An 18,658-nucleotide genomic window follows, 5' to 3' on the forward strand; every position below is an offset into this window, starting at 1 on the left:
CCGGAGGGTGGGTGTTTCCGGCCGACCCCCGACGACGAATTTCCAGCCTTCTGATACCCCCACCCCCCCCAAAAAAAACCATCTTTCCCCCTCAGCCTGCCCCGGGTTCGGGTTTTGTTTCTCGCCGCCATGTCGGAGCCTCGGACCCCGCGCTTCAGCGATAGAGCAGTGCAGGTTCTGCTGGAGCAGGTGAGGGCTCGCAGGGAGATATTTTTCCCCTCCGAGGGCAGGAGTGTGCCCAGGGAGAAGGTGCACCAGGCCTGGATGGAGGTGGCACACTGGGTTAATGCCAAGAGTGAGGTGCCAAAGACTTGGCTGCAGTGCCGCAAGAAGTTCAATGGCCTGACCTGGACTGCGAAGGTAAGCATGGTGGCAGCAGGAGTTCACCCCCAGCCACTCTGCTCCAACCAGTCATCAGTCCTTGTGCTGGCAGGTTTCAGAATCAGGTTCATTATCACTGTCTCTCTCATGATGTGAAGTCTGTTCTGCGGCTGCAGGGCAGTTCAAAGTCATAACATCATTATACATTGCAAAATAATGCAACGGAAAGACTAATGAGGTCTGTTCTTGGGTTCATAGCTATCAGAGGGGGAAAGAACTGTTCCTGAATCATTGTCTGGCAGGCTTCTGTACCTCCTGCCTAATGTTAGTAACAAAACATGGCACAGCTCACAATACAAGGACAACCCTTTGGATCAGAGATGAGAAGGAATTTCTTTAGCCAGAGGCTGGTGAATCTGTGGAATTCATTACCCCAGATGGCTGTGGAGGTCATGTCATTGAGTATATTTAAAGTGGAGGTTCTTGGTGTCAAAGGTTACAGAAAGAAGGCAGGAGAATGGAGTAGAGATAATAACAACTCAGACATGGTGGAGAAGATTCAATGGGCTGAATAACCTAATTCTGTTCTTGTGTCTTGTGGTCTTAAGAAATCAGATAGCAGAGGGGAAGAAGCTGTTCCTGAATCATTGATGGTCTTCAGACTTCTGTATCTCCTCACCAATAAGAAGAGGGTACAATAAAACTGATTTCTCATGTATCATGATGAAGGCATGTGTTCACATCAGAAATGGCTGTGGTCCATATGCTTCCCCCTTACCCCCCCCCCAAACAACAGAAGTGTTCAGGCATACTCCATTATTTTAGCCTGCCCTTAGCCCACTGAACTTGCTTCTTCCTGCAGGTCATGTCTGCGGCGGTGGGGGGGGGTTGGAAATGATCCCTGGAGGCATGACAAGCAATCTGTTGGAGGAACTCGATGGGCTGAGCAGCATGTGTGGGAGAAAAGAAATTGTTGAAGCTTCAGGTCAAAAACCTGCATCAGGAGCAGGAATTGCCAACGTTTCGGGCTGAAACTGGCTGCAGGGTGAGTTCGGATGCAGGGTTTCAAACAGGAATATCGACAGTTTCTTTACCTCATACTGACTGCTTGGCCAAGCAGAGTTCCACCAGTCGGTTGTTTATTGTTCCAGACATCGTCATCGGTCATCTCTGATGTCACTCGTCTGGAGGAAGGGCCCTTCCTTACAATCTGAAAAGCCACCGTTATGGTTATCAGAATCAGTTTTAATATTATTGCCTTTAGCCCATTCTGTAGAAATTTTCAAGTGTCTGTTGACATGTTAAATCTTCTCAGATCTGTATTTTGAATTCTCTGGCTAAATTTTGTGTCCACTCCATGATTTTTGCATTGGCTTTGCTTTCCTTGTAAGTCTGCTCTGAAGCAGCACATTAAATGTAATCTGCTTTTGGATGGAATCAAAGTTACAGCACTTTAGGAGGTGATTCAGGCAAACATCTCTGCACTGATTTTCCACCAAAGCATTTCATTAGTTCCAGTCTAACCGATTCCTTTCCATTCTCTAGCCTTGCAAAATTTCATTGCTATATACACTCAGGCTACGTCCACACTAGACCGGATAAATCCGTACCCAAAGCTTTTTCTCTTCGTTTTGACCCTCTGTCCACACTGATATGGTGATCTCCTCCCCTAAAAATGGAGCTTTTCTAAAACGCCCTCCAGAGTGTGTAAATTTGAAAATGGCAATTGGGCAAAGCAGTGTAGACGGGGTAACCGGAGAGTTTGTAAAACGCTGTCATGACGTGCCAGAACAGATAATGGCGGCAGCACAGCATTCCATTGTTTTCTTGAACACAACCCCCACACAAACAAACAATTTCAGAACAGATGGCAACGAGACTGAAGCCAGAGAAGTTAGAAATGTGATCACCAAATACTTTGACCATAACTTACTGAATAAATCTCACTTTGCCCTATTTTCTGTCCTTGCTTGTATGAAGGTGGTTTACCTATTTATGCAAGTACTTCTCTGACAATAGATGTGTAACAGCCTACTGTAATATTGTATGGAAATACAAGATAACACTCATGCAGACATGTTTTATACATTTAACAAGGTGCTTCGTTAATGCAACAGTTAGTCAGTTTTTCGATGTTCATCCTCAGCCGGGTCAATCTGTCTGTGAACTCCCTGTTGGTTGCTTCCATATGCTCCAGTATTTTTTTGTTTTAAGTCCTTCTGTGCGAGAGCCAACAGCTGTCCATCATTTGGCAACTTCCTTTTGAGTTTTTCTAGTCTAACTGCAAAAACGCGCACTTTCACAGCGAGATTCGACACCAAACATGTCACTTGTTTTCTGTAGATGAGTCTTGCACATGCCCAGTAGGAGGAGATTCACCCAAATACCTGTTTTAATGTGGACAGAGGTATTTTCAAAAACGCTTGGTGTGGATGCCTATCATTTTCACGTGAAACCAGCGCTTTCAAAATTATCCAGTCTAGAATGGACGTAGCCTCAGTGGCCACTTCATTAGATACAGGGGTGGAACCCGCTATGGTCTTTTGTTGCTGTAGTCCATCCACTTCAAGGTTCGACATGTTGTGCATTCAGAGATGCTTTTCTGCACAGAGATGCTCTTCTCTCGTGATTATTTGAGTCAGTTTGCTTCCTGTCACTTTGAACCAATCTGGCTATTCTCCTCTGACCTCTGGTTAACAAGATGCTTTCACCCACAGAACTGCCGCTCACTGGATTTTTGTTTTTCTTTATTGCACCATTCTCTGTAAACGTTAGAGACTGTCGTGCATGAAAATCCCAGGGGGGCATCAACAGTTTTAGATACTCAAACCTCTTCGTCTGATACCAACAATCATTCCACCATTAGTCACTTGGATCAGATTTACTCCCCATTCTGATGTTTGGCAGGAACAGGAAATGAACCTCTCCTTCTGAGGTTTTATGGCGGTTGACAAACAGCTCTTATGGTGCATTACCACCACCTTCTGAACTGGAATATGGGTCAGGATATCTAAATGTTAAATGTATATATATCTATCAAATTCTATAAAAAAGACCTGTATTCTTAAGGAACTGTGCTATATATATTTAAAGCAATAATCCTGCGAACCTTTCTGCAAAATATTTTTAATGTTAAGTTGTGTTTTATAATGTGATAACTTTGAAATCAACCATCCTCTCCCTTGACTATATCTTGGGCACCTCACCAGAATATGCTCAACTGTATCTTGTTGATTACAATACTCATTACTGTATTTCCTCATTAAGAACAATATTATTTAACCCTGTGTGCCCAAACCTCAATCTCACCATCTCCCTCCTGCATTCCTTGACCATCCCACTTCCTTCCAGATATTATAGAGATAACTGAATCTCTTGACCATGTCTGCATGCTTTTATGCATTGAGTTGCTGCCACTTGATTTGCTGATTAGATATTTGCATTAATGAGCAGGTGTACCCAATAAAGTTGGCACTGAGTATATTTATTTAATTCCTTCCTTCCTTGAAGGCCAGAACAGAATCTCCTTCCACCACATCTGCAGACAGTACATTTCAGATTGCAGCCACATGCTGATTTTTTTAAGGTTTTCTTTGTGTCACTCTTAATTCTCTTTCCCTTAATGTTTCACCTGTGACCTTTAATCCTCAGCACTCTCCAGTGGGACCAGCTGCTTGCTATCCACTGTGCAAACCCCTCATCATGTTATACATTTCTGTCAGCCTTCTGTAAAGAAAAAGTTTTGACTTTTCAAATCTTCCAGCATCTTTGCTGGAGAAAAACATCCCAGGAAGGATATCAAACAAAGTCTTTCTGTGAACAGTAAGAGCAATTAAATCAGTTTACTATTAGATAGGGTTTAAGGAGCTTCTTAAGAGAGAAGTGAAAAAGCTAGACATGCTTGAAAGCATAATCATGGTATTTTGACCTTGGTATGTGAATGTAATAGAGTAGATGTGGAGAAGGTGTTTCCTATGGTGGGAGTGTCTAGGACACAGCTTCAGAGTAGAGGGGTGTCCTTTTAAAGTGGAGATGAGGAAGAATTTCTTTAGCCAGACAGTGGTGGGTGAATCTGTGGAATTCATTGCCACAGGTGGCGGTGGGGGCCAAGCTTTTGGGTATATTTCAGACAGAGGTTGATAAATTCTTGATTAGTCAGGGCATGAAGAGTTATGGGGAGAAGGCTGGAGATTGGGGCTGAGAGGGAAAATGGATCAGCCAATGATGAAATGGTGGAGCAGAATCAATGGACCAAATAGTCGCATTCTGCTCCTATGTCTTATGGTCTTGTGGTGAACCGGGTGGAGTGATTAAATTCAGTAATTCTCAAGTAGTGGGCACCTTGGTGAGCATGGACAAGTAGGACTGAATGACGTCCCTCCCATCTGCATGACTCTTAAGAGGACAGTATTAGACAAGTGCAGATAGTGTAGAGGTTGTAGCATGGGGAGTGGGGTGAAAACCATGAAGCGTATGAAAATAAAGATGAGAATTTTTAAACTGGGATTTTGCTAACCCAGCAGTCACTGTGAATCACTGTGCATAATGTGTAACTGGATCTCATGCAGCATGGGTTAAGGGTAAGATAAGGTGAGCTTTATTTGTCACACTATATCAAAACACAGTGAAAGGCATCATTTTGCATCAACAATCAATGTCGTCCAAGGATTAAGCTGGGGGACACAAGTGTCCCCATGCTTCCAGTGCCAACTCATTAACCCTATTATCAACCGTACCTGTTTGGAATATGGGGGGAGCCAGACCACCCAGAAGAAGCACACACGGTCACAGGGAGCATGTGCAAATGCCTTACAGACAGCAGCAGGATTGAATCAGTGGTCCCTGGCACTACAAGGTGATGTGCTAACTGCTGCACTACTGTACTGCCCTGCCCTTTCAGAAGTTGGTGTGGAAGGGGTGGCACATCTATACAGGTAAAACTGTTGACTGATAATCTGTTGCAAAATGGGTTCATTCCTAATCTCTAGCGCTGTCTGTATGGAGCTTCCATGTTCTCCTCTGATCGGTCTCCTGTGTGCTCTAGTTTGCTTCCAGATGGCCAGTGGTTTACTAATTGGTTATATTATTCCTAATGTAGGTAGGTGTATGGGATAATTAGGAGTTATTGAGCAGAGCTGGTGGGTGTGTGAGAGAGTTGCAAGGAAATGTGGGGGAATGGGGTTGATGGGACTGCACTGGCAGCCAGCAGAGGGTAATGGGCCAAATTGTTTCAATGTTGCAAAGAAGTATGGAAAATGCTGGAAACACTCGGCAAGTCGGAGCTTGTGTGGAATGGGTAACAGAGAAAGGTACAAATCTAAACCTGAGATTCTGCAGATGATGACAATCTAGAGCAACACTTACAAAATGCTGGAGGAACTCAGTAAATCAAGCAGCATCTATTGATGAGGAACAAACAGTCGCCATTTCGGGTGAGACCCATTATGAGGACTGGAAAGGAAGGAGACAGGCCAGAATAAGGTGGGGGGAGGGGAAGGAGTACAAGCTGGCAGGTGCTAGGTGAGATCATCTGAGGGGGGGGGCTGAAGTAAGGAGCAAAATGGTGATAGGGAGAAGAGGTAAAGGGCTGAAGAATGAATCTGATAGGAGAGAAGGGTGGATCATGGGAGAAGGAGAAAGGGCACCAGAGGGCATGTGAAAAAAAAAGGAGAGTCAGAACAGGGAATGGACAAGGAGAGAAGGGGGGTGGAAATTACTGAAAGTTAGAGAAATCAATCTTCATGCCATCAGGTTGGAGGCTATCCATATGGAATCTGAGGTGATGCACCACCAACCTGAGTATGGACTGATCGTGGCACTCGAGGAGGTCATGAACAGACATATTGAAATGGGTGGCCACCTGGAGACCCTTCCTTTTGTGGTGGACAGAGAAGATGCTCAAAAGACAGTCTTTTGATTATCATCAGGTCTCACCAATGTAGAGGAAGCAACACTAGATACAGTAGACCAGTGATGCTCAATGTAGGCCATAAGGTCTCCTGGGGGCTATGCCAGGTTTTGTCGTGGCCAAGTTTAAAAAAAAAACAAGAAGCTGGGAGCCACAGAAGTTTCTGAATAGGCCATGATAAGTTTACAGTTTTAATGAAATATTACTAAAATATATACATAAAAAAGAAATGAGTATATGTAATTGGATGAAATGGATGGTAAGATGTGCTAGATGCTGCAAATGAGGCATTAAAATAGCTTAGTTGTGTTTGGGGGTTGGTGGCGTATCAATCTCTCTCCTGCTTGACCACGCACAAATCACAATTCACAGCCTGCAGGGCGGCCTGCTGAGCCCTGTTGCACATCCACAAACTGCAGATCTGCTCTGTGCCCCAGTGAGTGAGTGAGTATATAATAAGAGGCCAGTTCTGTTTGCCTTCCACTGACCTGTGCATGTTATATTACTTACAAAACATGACATGAAGGCTGCAGTTACTGCAGTGGGTCATCTGCCAGAAATGGTTAAACTGCAGAGAGGTGAGACTTCAAACATTCTACCACTGCATCACTAGTGACCACTACAACTATTAAATCCCTGTTACTTGTTATTTTGAAAGGAAGTTCAAATCACTCTTCTTGGTTAGTGCATGCTCCTTATTGCTACATAGGACTTGAATATATAATATAATTTTTTTAAAAGCCCAATAAATAAATTATTTTTAAAAAGTATTACTTTAAAAGCTGGTTTTATTTTTACATGTATATTCAATACTGATACTTTTTCACGTGGGATTACACTTATAATAATTCTTTGACTTTTACTAGTTTTCTATAGAGCCTACTCACACGAAACTACCTAGTTTGGTGTCATGGTTGTTGCTGCTATGTGTCAGTGGTCGCATAACCAGGACTTGTGATGTGCACCAGCTGCCCATACGACCATCCACCACCTGCTCCCATGGCTTCACGTGACCCTGATCGAGGATCTAAGCAGATGCTACACCTTGCCCGAGGGTGACCTGCAGGCTAATGGAGGGAAGGAGTGCTCATGCCTCCTCTGGTAGAGACATATCTCCACTCTGGCTAGCTCTATATATATATATATATATATATATATATATACACACACACACACACACACACACACACATACATATATGTGAATGATGTCACTACATTGAAAGAATGTCTTATTGAGCTGCAGAGTGATAAAACAGCTCAAGCAAAATTGAAACACAGCAAGCAACATTTTTGAATATCTACTGTTTCCACAGCTTTGCGAGAAAGCTAAGTTTTTAATTGGATTTCCCACCTCTCATCTAGTTGAGTGTGGTTTTAGTTAAGCTCTTCAACTGCTTTCAAAAGCTTGTAACCGTCTTGATGTTGTGAAAAGAAGTGATCTTTGATTACCTCTAACCAAGTTCCAGCCAGATATTCATAAACTCACTAGTTTTCATCTGTGTCAAGGATCTTACTAAATACCCAAAGTAACAATATTAAGTGCTTTTTCATTGCTGGTTATAGTTTCATTATATATTATAAATAAACTATCGTATTTAGAACTTTGAAATAGTTTTATTTATCATACACACCACCAACATTATATTTAACATATAATAATACCGATAACCTGTTAAGACATAAATATTAACTGTATATTGGAATAAATAGTATAGTTGACAAAAAATGCCTTAGCAACTAATGGAGACATTGGAGGGTGGGGGCCTCCAGAGGTAAATGATAGTCTCAAGTGGGCCATGAGCAGAAAAGCTGAGAAGCACTGCAGTAGACGACCCTGACAGATTCGCAGGTGAAGTGTTGCCTCACCTGGAAGGACTGTTTGGAACCTTGAGTTGTGGTGAGGAAGGAGGTGTAGGGATCAAGGTAGTTTGGTTGATCTCAAATTTATAAACTGTCAGCAAGGTAGCTATTTACACAGGTAAGCCTAAAGGTGAGGACGCTTGAAGGAAAGCCCTCAGAATTAGATGTGAGCAGTGATTAAAATCTTGAAAACTTTTCACATCTCCTCACGTAGAAGAAAAGTAATATAGTCACTCATATTTTTGTGGAGGCATATGTTTTATGCAAGTTGGCCACACCATTTCCTACATTACAGCAGTGACTCTACTTCAGAAATAATGCTAAGGGCAGTAAATAAATTGAAGCCCTTTGTTTTCTACGCAAAACCAATAAACATGGCTGTTAACTGGCTACATCCCCTGCCCCCTGCATTCAGCTGGTTCGCACGTCTCTGTGATGCGTTAGCATGTAACATTGCATTAACAATGAAGCATGTGACTCACTCTCACTTTTTCTGCAGGAGAAGTTGGCCCACAAAACAAGGAAAAGAACCAGTTGCGGGGAACGGCCCGCATCCATTCTAGATCTCACCCAGATGGAGCAGGAAGCCCTGGACATCATTGGGCCCAACAGCAGGAGAAACCTTGAGAATGGCAAGGCTGGAGGCCAAGTACCACAGGGTGCATTCCTATTTCTCTTTCCTGCTCTTTTCAGTCATCACACTGACCGAGTAATCACTGTAGAGAAGTTCATGTGCTGTTCTTACTTCACCATCCTAGGACTCACCAATCTTGTCTCCCTCTTTTTCAGATCTGACTCATTACCTAGGCTTTATCGGACAGGAGATGGAGGAGGAGCATTTCACAGAAGATGCACAGTCACCAGCCCCATCTTTCCACTACATCAGCACTGACCTAAACATCTCCAGTGGAATGGACGATCAGCTAAATGGATCTTCACATAATGAATTATTCAGTAGTAATGAACAGGAGCTGAACATAGTGGAAAGGACCGTCCAGGAGACCGATGACTCCAGGGCAACCTCTGGTCCTAGCTGTATCGAAGAGGACAAAGATGCAGATCTCACAGGCCCAGCTTTTAGAAGAAAGATTTTCCACGAGCATCATCAGTTGCTCCAAGCTTTGGACAAACTGCCAAAGAGCTGCCTCACGCTGTCTGAGAGTGTAGAAGAGTCTGCATCCATTTTTTGTGGGGTTGTGGCTCAAGGTATTACCACCCTGCAGTCTACCATGGAGCGCGTTGCCAACTCTGTCGATGCAGCCATGAAGCCCTCTGTCCATGAGCCTGTGGCACCTACTTTGGCGTCATTGATTGAGGCTCAAACTAGTGCTATTCAGGCTCTGGCATGCACCATTTCCACTAGTTTGGAAAGGTTGGGTGGGCGTATTGATAGGGGGTTCGGTCACATCTCAGACCTTCTGCAGTCTGCTCTGCCACAACTCAATGGCGGCATTGAGTCACAGCCCCACATGAGTGGGCCTGCTGGAGTGTCTCTTGCTAGCCTCTCTCGGGGTAACAGCACGTATGATCCTTCACCATCTTCTGAAGCCCCATCTCCTCCAGAAGCACCACTGAATCTGCAGGTGGCGGTCAGATCCCCTCGAGGTCGAGCACTTCGAGGCAGGCGTCCTTGAGCATCCTTCAGACACTGACTGGGTTACACTAACTGCCAGTTCACTGAACTGAAGCCACGAGGGATTCACAACTAGAATAGCAAACGATGACTTCATAAAGGTACTACAAGATGGTATCTGGAAGACTGCTGCTAATCGCATAAGCAATAAAATATTACTTTGTTTGCAAATCTAATTGATGGTTTGTAACCATGCTGCTGTAATGTCAACTGTTGGGGACATCTGTGTTAGTCAGTGGTTGGAGGTATCGCTGGATGACTGAAGACTTGAACATGGGCACGAGCTAAGTAGACTACTATTCAGGTATGAAAGACCAGGAAATGTGGTACACAGTAGCTTTTTTAAAAATAAATCTGTTTAACTTTCAGGCAAAACTTTTATCAGAAGTTGGCACAAAGAGAAGTAAAAGGAATAGGCCATTCTGGCCTTTTGAAACTGTTCCACCATTCAACATGATCAGTCCCTGAAGCAAGAGTTCCCAAAATTTTTTATGCCTTGGACCCCTTGCTATATTGGGACCTCCTTCCCTAAAGGTTAGCTTGCAGGTTGAGTCAGTAGAAAGGAAGGCAAGTGCAGCATTGCCGTTCATTTCAAGTGGACTGAAATGTAAAAGCAAGAATGTACTGAGGCTTTCTCAGGCATTGGTCAGACCACATTTGGAGTACTGTGTGCCGGTTTGGGCCCCATATCTAAAAAAGGATGCACTGGCATTGGAGAGGCTCCATAGCTTTACGAGTATGATCCTGAGAATGAAAGAGTTAATGTATGAGGAGCGTTTAATGGTCATGGGCATGTACTTGCTGGAGTTTAGATGAATGAGATGATGGGGGGGGGGGGGGTGGCATAAATCTCATTAAAACACACTGAATATTGAAAGGTCAAAATAAATTGGATGTGGAGAGGATGCTTCCAATAGTGAGGGAGTCTAGGACCAGAGGGCACAAACTCAGTAGAAGGAGGTCCTTTTAGAACAAAGATGAGGAGGAATATCTTTAGCTTGAATGCAGTGAATTTCGAATTTTGCCACAGATGGTTGTGGAGGCCATGTCATTGGGTATATTAACATCGGAGGCTATTAGATTCTTGATTAGTAAGGGCATCAAAGGTTATGAGGAGAAGGCAAGAAAATGGGTTGAGAAGGATAATAAATCAGATGGAATGGCAGTGCAGACTCATTGGGCTGAATGGCCTAAATCAGCTCATATGTATATAGTCCTACTGCTCTGTCCCTGTAACTCTATGAAGTTTTAATATCTAGAAATCTGTATACCTGCACCTTAAGTATCTCCATCGTCTTGGCTTCCTCTGTCTCCAGTGTTGGGGAGTTTCACATTGAAGAAATTTGTCCTCTGACTCCCAAATGACTTGTCCCTGTCCTGAGATTCTAACTTTTGTTATTGCACACACCCTTCTTACAGGAAAGATCCCTTGTGTATTGGGTTTGTTGAGCCCTATCAGAATTCTGTAAGTTTCAATGAGATCTGCTCTCATTTTTTCCTGAAGTCTATTAGTAGTGGAGTTGTTAACACATCCTCTTTCAGACGATAGTGCTATCCTCTGAACCAGTCTGGTGATACTTTGTTGCACTCCTATGACAAGTATGTCCCTTGGGTTAGGAATCCAAAACCACATCAGGTGTTCCAGGTTGGCATCACCGATGGCCTGGGTAATTGACTTGACTTTATTTCTTACATCCTTCACATATGAGTAAAATTCATTCTAACTTTTGTTTTCAAAACCTGTGCAATAAAAGTTAATGTGCCATTTGCCACCTTAACCACATGCTTACTTTCATAGGCTGACGTACACGACACCCTTCCTACGTCAGCATTTCCCAATCTGTCACCCTAACCTGGCAAGGACAACTAGAGAACAAAAGGACGATCAGGTCCTTTGGTTTTGAAAATCAAGTTCCTTTGTCTCTTCGTTCAGCTGAGCCTTGTGGTGCTGAGGAATTCCTAAGAGTTTATTTTTGAATTTTACTCTTGAGTAGTTCATCTGTAAATAGTCTACTTCACCTGGTCCCACCATAGCTACCTCAACCTTGACATTTATCTCTATATGTTAGTATCTCTTTGAGGTGACATCTTTTGTAGGCAGCCAGGAGCAGCATCACTTTCTGATAATTGATCTAGTTATCCTTTATCAACATGTTCTCTGATTATCCTCAAATCTAAATCCATTTCTCAATGGCCAGTTTGTAATTTTGCTTTGATTTCATTGGTAGTGTCTCTGTTGTTCTACACTTGCTTCTCGTTCCTTAAACCAACCTAGCACTCTTCCCAAACCCTGTTAATTCAGGGTTTCAATTGCATTTCTTTTTATCCATGTTATGATATAGGAATTGGTTTGCTCAATGGCCCAAATGGACTTTCCTTGATGTATGATTCTGCAATTCCTGGGGCCAGGGGTAGTGATTTAATGTCCTGAGTGATTATTGCCTCGAGATTACCTTAAGATCAAGCACTAAGAATTCCATATCAAAAGATTTAAGCCCTTTTCTAGGAATTTGGCTGGGCTGTGGAGAAGATTGATGATCAAATCTTCAGATGAAGAGCTGTGATACTAGTTGTTCAGGAAGATCTGACACTCAGGATAGTTTGTTGCTGTTCCATCTCTACTCCAGTTTTTGCTTTATTGTCTCCTTCGCTAGACAATAGGAGGTAGGTGGTTTTATAAGCAGTAGAAGGGTTTAAAAATTATAAATATTTTACTGACAAATACTTTTTCACAGTTTTGCCCGTTTGTTTAATGTAAAGTCGTTCACTTTAATAACCAAAAAGCATAAATTGCTGCAGGTTATAAGTACCAGAGCTTCTACAAGTGCTGGAAATCCAGAGAAGCACACAAAATGCAGGTCAGGTAGAGTCTAAGAGAGTCAACATTTCAGGCGAAACCCTTCAGGCAAGTTGTGCAGATTTTATGGATAAAAACACATGATAATTAAAAGAGACATAGCAGGCAGTATATGTATATTTATGGTTAGTATGTGTGATATGTACAAGCAGTTGACTTTAATATCATAGACAGGTTTAAAGTAACAATGCAATGAAGTTCTTTATATTTAGGAATTAGAAATTATTATGCCATAAAATATTATTAATAATAACTTATTTATAGAGCACTTATCATACAGATGATGTAGTTCAAAGTGCTTTACAATGGGATAAAAGTGCAAACAGGAAAATAAAAATAAACTTGAAAATAAAAGATAATTATATTATACCATAAAATCTTGATTGTATTACCCTTGAACTAAGTAGTTTTGAATGGCACACTGTAGGAATCTTATGTTTCCTTAGAACGCTCTGAGACAAAATTGGTCTTTCTCACTCCTGCACCCCTCCATTCTCTCTCCCCTTGTCTCATGCTCTGAAATCTTATTGTGGCATTCTGTTTTTTTTTTAATTGTAGGAATGTAAGAATTAGAAACAGGAGTAAACTACATGGCTCTGTTGAGCTTGTTTGGTCATATCTTAGATAATTATGTATCTTATCCACTTTTCTGTCTGATGTTATCAAAAATTACCCTGGTTGTACTTAATAATTCACAATCTTAAGAATTGAAAACATTGCTTTTCATCTCTCCTCAATCTCAATCCCTAGCTTTAAGATTTTATCCTTGGTCAATGTCCCACCTAAATTTCAACTCAATAATGCCACAGCCTCTCAGCATTTTTGCTCAAAATTACGTGTGTCACATGAAACTACCTGTCATTCTTTCAAATTTTGCTGAATGTGGGTGCTTGGTAGGATTAAAAAAACACAGTAGATTAATATATCAATACAGTAAGTTCCTAATTTTATTTTCCTGCCTCTGACATAATAGTACTGTATATAGGATTACACACAAAATGCTGGAAGAACTGAGTAGGTCAGGCAGCATCTATAGAGGGGAATAAACATTCGACGTTTTGGGCCCAGACCCTCCTTCAGGAACACTATTTACTAGGATTAATCTTTTGACATATATATGTTTTTACAATTTTTTTCTATATGTCTTGCTCATAATTTTAATTTCTTCTTCTAACCTTTAGACATCCTTTCCATTTTTAAGAACCTGTCCAAAATGTCAAGGTTATCTCTTGTTTGTTATCATTGGAACAGTGCTTCATTCAATCTAGTGTAGTCACAACCCACAGCTGATCGCATAGATATTTCTGAATAAAATGGGTATTGCCACAGTAGAATAGAGGTTAGCATGATACTATTAGAGCTTGGGTTGTTGGATTTTGGAGTTCAATTCTGCCACTGTCTATAAGGAGTTTGTACATTCTCCCCGTGACTACACTGTAGGGTTTCTTCCTACAGTCCAAAGATGTACCAGTCAGTAGGGTAATTGGTCATTGTGAATTGTCCTATGATTAGACTAGAATGAAGTCAGTAAGTTGCTGGGCAAGGTGGTTTATTAGGCCAGAAGGGCCTGTTCTGTGCTGTACCTCCAGATAAAAATAAAATAATTAAATTTGGGTCCTGTAAACTTTGCCTCTGATTGGATGTACATGAAACTGATGACCTTTTTTCCACTTGCCTGGAAGAAATGGGAGTTAAGATAAGATTTTGAAATATTCAACCTCTCTCATCGAAGATTTGATGAGGGAAGAGGCTTTGGATGGAAGACGGGTGTATCATGGTAGCTTCCAGTAAGTGTTCTAAGATTTTCTTGAGGTATTGTTATGATTCCTGATCAACTGAGCGAGAGATGCTTCTTGTTCAGATGCCCTAGATGCACTCAGTCACGCCCCTTCCAGGGAAATGTATCAAATTTTAGGCAGATAAATTTGGCAGACTGTTTAGAAATGGTATTTAATGTCTAAAATTAGGGCAGTGTTATTTATACTAGAGCATCCTCTAGTATAATGAATGGCCAAATGATTCATTGTGCTCTGGGATGACTGAAGGTGTTGTTGCATTCCGAGACAGGTTCAGAAACACTTCTGAACATGTGTTCCATTATGTTCCACAGGAAGTTCAAAGTAAACAACAAGATATGGATATTTCTCTCCCCACCCCCCTCCCCTGGCCTTAAACCACTGTGATACAGGAGCCAGAGGGGAGATGTCTAGATGACCCTGTCAATTGCTTCTACTTTGATTTCCTTTATACCCTGCTGTACCTCTTTCTCCAACCAGGATGGAATGATTGTATTTACTGCACTTCCTTCAGAACAACACTTAATTGAGGGTCTTGAAAGCTTTGACTCAAGCAGTAGAAACCAAGTCTAAGGCAAGAGAAGGCTTTCTGCTATAAAATAGCAGTGAAGTTTTGGGCAGGAATTGATAACTCCTGTCTATAGATTAGATTCTGTAGTTTACACAATAAATGTGCACAGTACAATAATTACTAGTGTAGGATGTTGTTAGCAATGCATTTCACCTATTTAAAAGCACACTAATTCATTTGATGTCAAACTATTGCAATGTAATCTCCCAGAAATCATTATTTCACAACTTCCAAAAGCTGACTGATGAAATCATTGTTTTAGTGCTAGCACTGAACATGACTTAGAACATAGAACAGTACAGCACGGAACAGGCCAAACAATGTTGTGCCAAACCAGCAGATCAAAAACTTGATGAAAATTGTTCTTCCCATACAATAAAGCTTGAAAACAGTGTTAGTGGGATAACTATCAGTGCAGTATTAATCAGAGTGCTTAAGGTGTCTTAATGATATTTTGTTTATTTTATTAATACTTTATGGAATTTTTATCCGAAGCCACTGTATTTGGTTAATGTCTTTCTCTACATATCATGTGCTGGGCCAACTCACCCGATATCAATGGGAACACTGCAGTGTGGATCTCCCAGCTATGTTGCTTTTTAGAATGGGAGATGATTTGGGAGGAAAAAAAATGTCTGGTGTGAAGAAGGTTCAGCCTGAACTCCAGCTTCTCCTCCAAAGCCGTGACAGTTCTGTGAAGTTAGATTGTATCTATGGTATATGTGTATGTTTTAAATCGGTTATGAGGAACTATGAAGTGGAGAAGTTAGGGAACTTTCTCTGCCATAGGCCAATTGGGCAAAAGATTTCAATGTAATATACAATATTTGACTTCTATTTGCTTTGTGTATCTGCTGTTGAAAATAGTACTGGTATATATTCTCATGCTGTTTTGAATTTATCAAACCTTCCAATTTGATTTGTAATTTGTATCTAATTTGAACTGATATTTTTGCGGTTTGTTAATCTGTCTATATTTTCCACAATCCATAGCTACAAAATTAGATTGTTCTGTTTAATCTTTAACTCATCGAGGGTCATGAATTCAGTCACAAACAAGAGAAAATCTGCAGATGCTGGAAATCTAAGCAGCAGCACACAAAATGCTGGAGGAACTCCGCAGGCCGGGCAGCAACTATGGAAAAGAGTACAGTCGACGTTTCAGACCAAGACCCTTGGGACCTGCCAAAGGGTTTCAGCCCAAAACATCGACTGTACTCTTTTCTATAGATGCTGCCTGGCTTGCTGAGTTCCTCCAGCATTTTGTGTGTGTTGTACGGGTCATGAATTAATGGTTTAATATATGTTTCCTATGAGACGGTAATTAATTTCAATCATTGGGAACACGTAAGATGTATGAAAGCTTTAAACCTGAATTCTGTAATTTTTGTCTTGTAATCATTATTGCAGTTGATGCTATAATTTCTTAAACTGTGAGATGCAAGATTTTAATTAATGTTCATATAATTCCTAGACATTGAGATCTTGGGATATATGGTGGATTCCAGTTATTTGGGCCATTGGTTAATCGAGCAGCAGCTTATTTGAGAACACTATTAAAGAACAAAAACAAATGGAGAAAATAGCTGGTGTTGCCTTTGTTTATTTGGGACACTGTACTGCTTAATTGGAACAGGAGACTGTTGCAGAACAGTTTCTAACTAGCGTGTACTTGTGTGGCCATTAGAAACTACGCCATGCTGAGAGCAAACAGTTTTTAAAGGCACCGATTCAAAATGTCATGATTTTTGATCGTTTTCTGCCAGGAAATTTATTGGTGGATTATGACACTACTTCAGGCAGGAAGGCAATAGAGGCAAAGAATTATCCACACTTGGGTGTCCGCGCTGATTTTGTTCATTTACAATTAATAAAAGAGTACGACAATGTACCCTGTTTAATACCCCATTGATAACTATTAGGAACTAGTACACGTTTATAGTAGTATTGGTAGTGTTCTAATTTGTTCCATATTTCATTTAAATACATAATTAGTTACACAGTTAAATGGTAGTTTGTCTTTTTTATACCTTTTTAACTATTTCCATGACACTTCAGTTAATTAATGCACCCACTTGATTGGACCAAAATGTACAAAATTATGTGTCCTAATTAACCGGAATCCACTGTATTTCCATCTTAATGTTTGCAAGTTGTGTCAATATTTGAGTGATACCAGTGTTCTTTATGGAGATTATTATATTGTGTCATTCACCTGATAAAGAACATGGGTTTTATATCTTTGTACAACTATAGGGATCTACATATACTGTATCTATTGGGAATAATACTGTATTATTCAACTCTAAATTAAACTTTCATTTCACTGTACACTTTGAAGGTAGAAACTATCTAATCTGAGCATTGGAGTTGTGTTTGATTTATGTTGGGATAATCTTTCATCTGAGAAAGGGTAAATTTTATGATGCTATTTAATTCTTACATAATCGCAGTGCCAACAGCACATAGAGGATCAGACTTGTAAGTCAACCAAGAACTTGGTTTAAAAATAAGACCTGTGAAAGAGATTAACTTCAAGCTTGGGAGATCGCCGATAGTGATAACATTGACATTGCTCTTCTTTCAGGTTTATGGATTGAAATCTATTGGTGATAATTCGTTGGATATTGAGTGATTTTTCACTAGTGTTTACATCGTGACAAAAAGTAACCAACATACAGGAGAAAAAGGTCATGTGGATAGATAAGTGACAAAAGGAGTTTTAATCCAAAGTATTGTGAGGTATTGTTTTTGGGAATTATAACAAGGGAAAGGAATACACAAAATACAAGAGGATATTGGAATGTTTGAAGTAACACATATCTTGGTATATACACAGATCCTTAAAATTAGCAGGCCAAGTCAGTGAGGTAGTACAGAATGCAAGGAACCTTTCTTTTTATTAGCTGGGGCACAATATTAGAACAAGAAAGAAGAAATCCAGTTTAAAAAAGTAAGATTAATAAGCTAGCTTTGTTTCTGTGAAATAGAGTTCAATGTGAATAGAGAATCAGATGAGGCAGATAAAACTCTAAGGGGTTAGAGAAAATAAAACAGTACAGCAGAGCACTGGAATAATCCCCTTGGCCCACAATGGTGTACTAAACTAGTAAGTAAATTACATCTGCATCCCACCATTTTCTGCATATTTATGTGCCTACCTAAAAGCCTCTAAAGTGCCTTTATCATGTTTGCTTCCAAGACCACCCTGGCTGTGCATTCCTACCATCCACCACTCTGTGTTTCAAAAACAAAACTTGCCCTGAATACCTCCTGTGATCTTAGCCACTCTCCCCCCAAATGTGTGCCCTATAGTATTAGATATTTTGAGCCTGGGAATAAGATATATTTGTTTATCAATGCTCTTATAAACTAGAACAAATATACACTTAGTGTCCACTTTATTTGGTGCACCTGTACACCTTGTTAATGCAAGTATCTAAAACAGCCCAATCATGCGACCACAACTCAATGCATAAAAGGATGCAGAAGTAGTCAAGTTGTTCTTCAGACCAAACATCAGAAGGGGGAAGAAATATGATCTAAGTGACTTTGACTGTGGAATGATTGTTGGTGCCAGTCGGGGTGGTTTGTGTCTCTCAGAAACTGCTGAGCTCCAGGGGTTTTCACGCACAACAGTCAAAGAATGGCGCGAGAAACAAAAAAAAAAATCATACAGTGAGCGACAGTTATTTGGAAGAAAGCACCCT

General features: G+C 40.9%; 1 protein-coding gene across 2 annotated transcripts; it reads left to right on the plus strand.

Moving 5' to 3' along the window:
- On the plus strand, nucleotides 1-17,279 carry LOC132391600 (uncharacterized). 2 transcript variants are annotated; one of them, XM_059965006.1, is made up of 3 exons: nucleotides 1-360; nucleotides 8,591-8,750; nucleotides 8,881-17,279. In XM_059965006.1, exons 1-3 carry the CDS (start codon nucleotides 130-132, stop codon nucleotides 9,723-9,725), a joined length of 1,236 nt encoding a protein of 411 aa, XP_059820989.1. In that variant the 5' UTR covers nucleotides 1-129; the 3' UTR covers nucleotides 9,726-17,279. The 2 variants fall into 2 exon arrangements, with proteins under 2 accessions (XP_059820989.1, XP_059820997.1); XM_059965014.1 differs by having other exon boundaries at nucleotides 1-189.
- The last annotated feature ends 1,379 nt before the right edge of the window (nucleotides 17,280-18,658 follow it).

Source organism: Hypanus sabinus, chromosome 1 (assembly GCF_030144855.1).
Source record: "Hypanus sabinus isolate sHypSab1 chromosome 1, sHypSab1.hap1, whole genome shotgun sequence".
In the NCBI taxonomy this organism is placed as follows: domain Eukaryota; kingdom Metazoa; phylum Chordata; class Chondrichthyes; order Myliobatiformes; family Dasyatidae; genus Hypanus; species Hypanus sabinus.